At 38.1% G+C, this 4,466-nt stretch overlaps 1 protein-coding gene across 1 annotated transcript; it reads left to right on the forward strand.

Moving 5' to 3' along the window:
* LOC104748811 lies at positions 3,093-4,265 on the forward strand. The gene is made up of 2 exons (XM_010470400.1): positions 3,093-3,577; positions 3,653-4,265. The coding sequence occupies exons 1-2, from the start codon at positions 3,093-3,095 to the stop codon at positions 4,263-4,265; spliced, it is 1,098 nt and encodes a 365-aa protein (XP_010468702.1).

Raw genomic sequence — 4,466 nt, forward strand, 5'->3', positions numbered from 1 at the left:
AGAAATAAGAAAAATTTTTAACTTGATGGTTAAGATTCTACTGATAATATGCATACATATTTAGCAGATGCTTTCACATAATGAACCAATGTAACTTACTAAAATATTATGGTTATTAGAAAATGTATTAACTTTTGCACCACAATCACGCATGTGTCCGTACCAATTAGTTAAGACTTAAGAGCCGAAAATATCAATACATTTTGTTTTTATAACAAAAATAAAATCACCATTGAATATCAATCCATCTTTCACTACCTAAAACAAAAAAGAGATTCTTTACACTCCATCAAAATGCTCATGAGATACTTCAAAAAGACAAAACTTCATTATTGTTTACAACTTCCTCTGCATAAAAAAACAAAAGTATACACAAAAGATACAAAACCTTACCTTTGCATCAAGGGCTTAGTACAGTTTCCAGCTTAACTAATTATTTGGTTCATAAGCAATTGAAAGTCTGTTATCCTGAAATTAGTCACTTATTGTAGATGGCTTGTTAAAAAGCCAAAGACTTTGTTTCAACCACAACAAGTGATGATTACTGTATACACCAAGTAAATACAAATAGACAATGTTATATTGGATTTCAAATTTTAAATGTTTTTGTACTAATTAGGAATGAGGATCAACCATGGAATATAATATAGGTTTGTGATTACTTTTTGTAGCCTTAAAAATAAAGTTGTGGACATCTATATATTCTCAGATTCTCTAGCAGGTTCTTGTGAAACTGAGCACTTACCATTAAAAGCATTTTTCAATTATGTGGAAGGTGTCCAATGTCTATACTCTATAGTCTATATAGTACTCGAATGTAATCTCTCTCTCTCTCTCTCTTCTTTGAGCTAAAATATGTATACATTTTTGGTAATGTAATTAGCAATAGCATGATATACTTTGAAGGTCATAGTATAGAGTCCATAGACTAACAAATATTTCCAGTTTAGTAGTCGTAGAAACACACATCACATATTATTTGGAACTCTATTGATTCACTTGTTGAAGAGGAAGCTTAAATGTGTGGTAGTGTTGGAAAAAGCATCAAATCTGAGATTTGTCTTCTCGACCTTGACATAAAGAGATCATGATATCACTTAAAATCAAAAACCATAAGCAAATCACAAAAAAAAGCACAATTTTTAATTCTAGTATAACATGGTTTACCTTACTGTTGATTTATTTTATGGTGTATTCATCATATAATCGGGGAATGGTTTATCTTTTTGAAAACTCAGATTTCTCCTCTATCCATTGTGTAACATCCACAAACTCTATATGTATGGACCACTTGAATTGCAGTCCATTAAAGGCCCATTTTGAAAAGAAAAAAAAAAATATTGAAACGACAAGGGTTTGGTCGTTGAGTGAGGCCGTATATATGTATAAGCGTAATCATCTCCCTCTTCGTTTGGACAAGAGTAAAAACCTAGTCTAAGCCGCCAATAGAGAGAGAGAGAGAAGAATTGTTGAGAACCAAAGGCATCTACCACCACCAAAGCTACACCGTTAGTCACCGTCACACACAGGAGACACCAGAGATTGTCACCGCGCTCAGCCTGTGCTGCCGTGTGAAACGTCTTCACCGAAAAGGTAAGATCCGTGAACCAAACCTGAGAACTATGTTGTGTTTCATAGATTGTTGGAACCAATCTAATCACCAAGCTTGAACCACCGCAGATCTGTGCTGCCGAGTCCTCCACTTCGCCGTTCAGTTCGTCAAGGCCGTCGAGAAAGGTTGCAGAAAGAGGTAACAACGAAGCTTTACGTCTCGTGTTGTTGTCGTTGTTAGGTTTTTCGTTTATAGCTAAACCAATACTTAACCAACTAAACCAGAAAATTATGGAACGTACGTGCATGAGTTGTTTGTGGTGTCATGCATGGTTAATTACGTACGTTCTCGTTGACGATGGTTAATTAAATATTGGTGGATCGTGTATTATGGCTGGTTTAGGAGTTGGTATTAAATCGGGAGCATGTGATTGTGGAGTAAATTACGGTGTTATGAATTATTAGATTGTTGGTTTGATTTAATTATTAAGCTACATCTAATTAATTTATTTGGGAAACACCAACACAATTAAATTGGGTTGATAATTAGATTAAATCATGGATTATTATTGGAATATAATCTTTGATGTTTAATTTAACCATTGCAGATTGAGGTTGTTGTTGGATCGGATTCTTTCGTTGCTGGCTTCTACTTGAGAATCAACCAAATTGCTAAGATGAGGGCGGGATTTGCGGAAATACATTGGTTACTTTCTAAGCATAATTTCATGAATTGCTTGTATAGGCTTGGAAACTATGTGATTGGTTATGTCTATTATTTGGTATTGTGTGTTATGATGTGATGACTTGATCTATGATAATAGAAGTGTGATGACATGGTAAAATGATATGATGCATGATAGAATGAGATGATATACACAAATGATATTGATGTACGATGATTGATGATATGAGATTATATGTTGGGACACAAACATGAGATTTGTTTTGTGTCTCGAGATGGGCAAACCTGAGATTGGTTTTGTGCCCGGTGTTTGGACGAACATGAGATTTGTTTCGTGCCGTGTGATTGGACGAGCTTGAGATTGGTTTCGTGCCATGCTAAGCTGATGAGATTTCGGTTTAGCATTGTTTGTTGATGAATGCACAAAAATGATTGATATGAGAAACATGGTTTAAATATTATTAATGTGTACTAGGTTGAGATTATGTGAAACCGTTATGCTTGCTAGATGTATATCAAAAATGTGGAGTCTGATTCTATGCTATGCAATTATTGTTGAATGTGAGTAGATTGTCGTCATTGTATTCCAGTGGGCAGTGTTGACCCCCTCACTGAGTAATTAATTACTCACCCCTCCTTTCTATTTATTTTTCTCAGGTTAGTTGTGTTCATTATTTGAATTTTAGAGATTGCGGTTTTGAGCCAAACCAAGAAGTCAACCCGTTGACCAATTCCGGATACCGAGTTTGGGTATTACAATTTTGGTATCAGAGCCTCAGGTTATGTCAAACCGGTTCCGACCCGGGAGGCAGTCCTGAGGAGGGTTACTAATTTGGCTTGTTTCCAATTTGTCTAGATGCCACCAAAGGGAAAACGTGGAGGACAAGCAAAGGATGCTACACAACCAAGAGTGAGGGCTGAGAGCCCAGTGCATGAAGAACAGCCGGAAGTCGTGCATGTCAATGTAGCTCGGGCGGGAGAGCCTAATGAGATGGCTATGTTTGAGCAATTTCGTCGGTTCCAGGAATTCATGCAAAGGGAGCCAAATTTGAGAGGAGCACCAGGAGTGATTCCACCACAACATGATGCACCAGTGAATGATGCACCAGAGAGGGTAGCCCCACCTCCGCCCCCACCGGTCCAGGTGCAGGGTCCGTCATACTGGGAGGCTATGAGGAATTTGAAGGACATGGGCATGGAAACTTTTGGTGGAAAGTCTAATCCTATTGATGCTGACAACTGGAGGAAGAGATTAGAGAGGAATTTGGATAACACTAGGTGTCCACATGAGTATCGTAGGGACTTGGCGGTGCAATATCTGAAGGATGAGGCACTGGTATGGTGAGAAAAGGTGGTAGAACAAGCACAAGGACGGTATGAGCTGACTTGGGAGGATTTTAAGACCGAATTCTCAAGGAAGTATTTTCCTAGAGAGGCTATGGATCGTATGGAGAATGAGTTTCTGGAGCTTCGTCAAGGCTCAACTACGGTGCGAGACTATGATAGGGAGTTTGATCGACTGAGCAGGTTTGCTGGTAGATTCATGAATGAGGATGAGTTGATTCGCAGGTTTCTGAGGGGTTTGAGGATTGAGCTCAAGAATCGATGTGAGATGTACGACTATCACAGTAAGATTGAACTAGTGGAAAAAGCTGCTAATTTGGAGATCGGGTTGGAAAAGGAGATGAATCAAAACAAAGAAGCACATGCAAAAGCTACAAAGGGAACAATCTCTAGTAAGAAGACTTGGGATAACCAAATTGATGGACCAATGCAGGATCAAGGACTAGCGTGTGGTACTTGTGGAAAGTCACACCGTGGAGTTTGTTGGATAACTTTAGGAGGTTGCATGAAGTGTGGTGAGTTGGGGCATAAAAGGGAGAACTGTCCAAAAGGTGTTGATCATTGCCATAAGTGTGGGCGACTCGGCCACTATGCCAAGGATTGCAGAGTGAAACAATACAACAGAGATGAAGAGCAATTGCCACCATCACCAAAAAGATTAGCCTTGGGGAAACGGCTAGATTGATGTAGGATTGGATTTATGTTTGGAATTTGTTTCTTTTCTTTTACCTTTATCAGATTTTGGGATTTTCGATTTATGTTTTATTCAGTTATTGTAACACTACTTGTTATTCGATTCTTTAAAGGACAATTGAATCGTTTTAAGAGTTATGTTAAGAATGCCATAAGCTCGTTAAGGATGAAAACATAGTTGACGTGCAAACCT

This window comes from Camelina sativa, chromosome 15 (genome assembly GCF_000633955.1).
Source record: "Camelina sativa cultivar DH55 chromosome 15, Cs, whole genome shotgun sequence".
Lineage (NCBI taxonomy): Eukaryota > Viridiplantae > Streptophyta > Magnoliopsida > Brassicales > Brassicaceae > Camelina > Camelina sativa.

Excerpts from the sequence above, each read along its gene's own strand:
- LOC104748811 (XM_010470400.1), top strand. The coding sequence starts at position 3,093 with ATGCCACCAAAGGGAAAACGTGGAGGACAAGCAAAGGATGCTACACAA. Across the intron at positions 3,578-3,652 it reads AAGGATGAGGCACTGGTATG|GAAGTATTTTCCTAGAGAGG; the intron begins GTGAGAAAAGGT and ends CGAATTCTCAAG.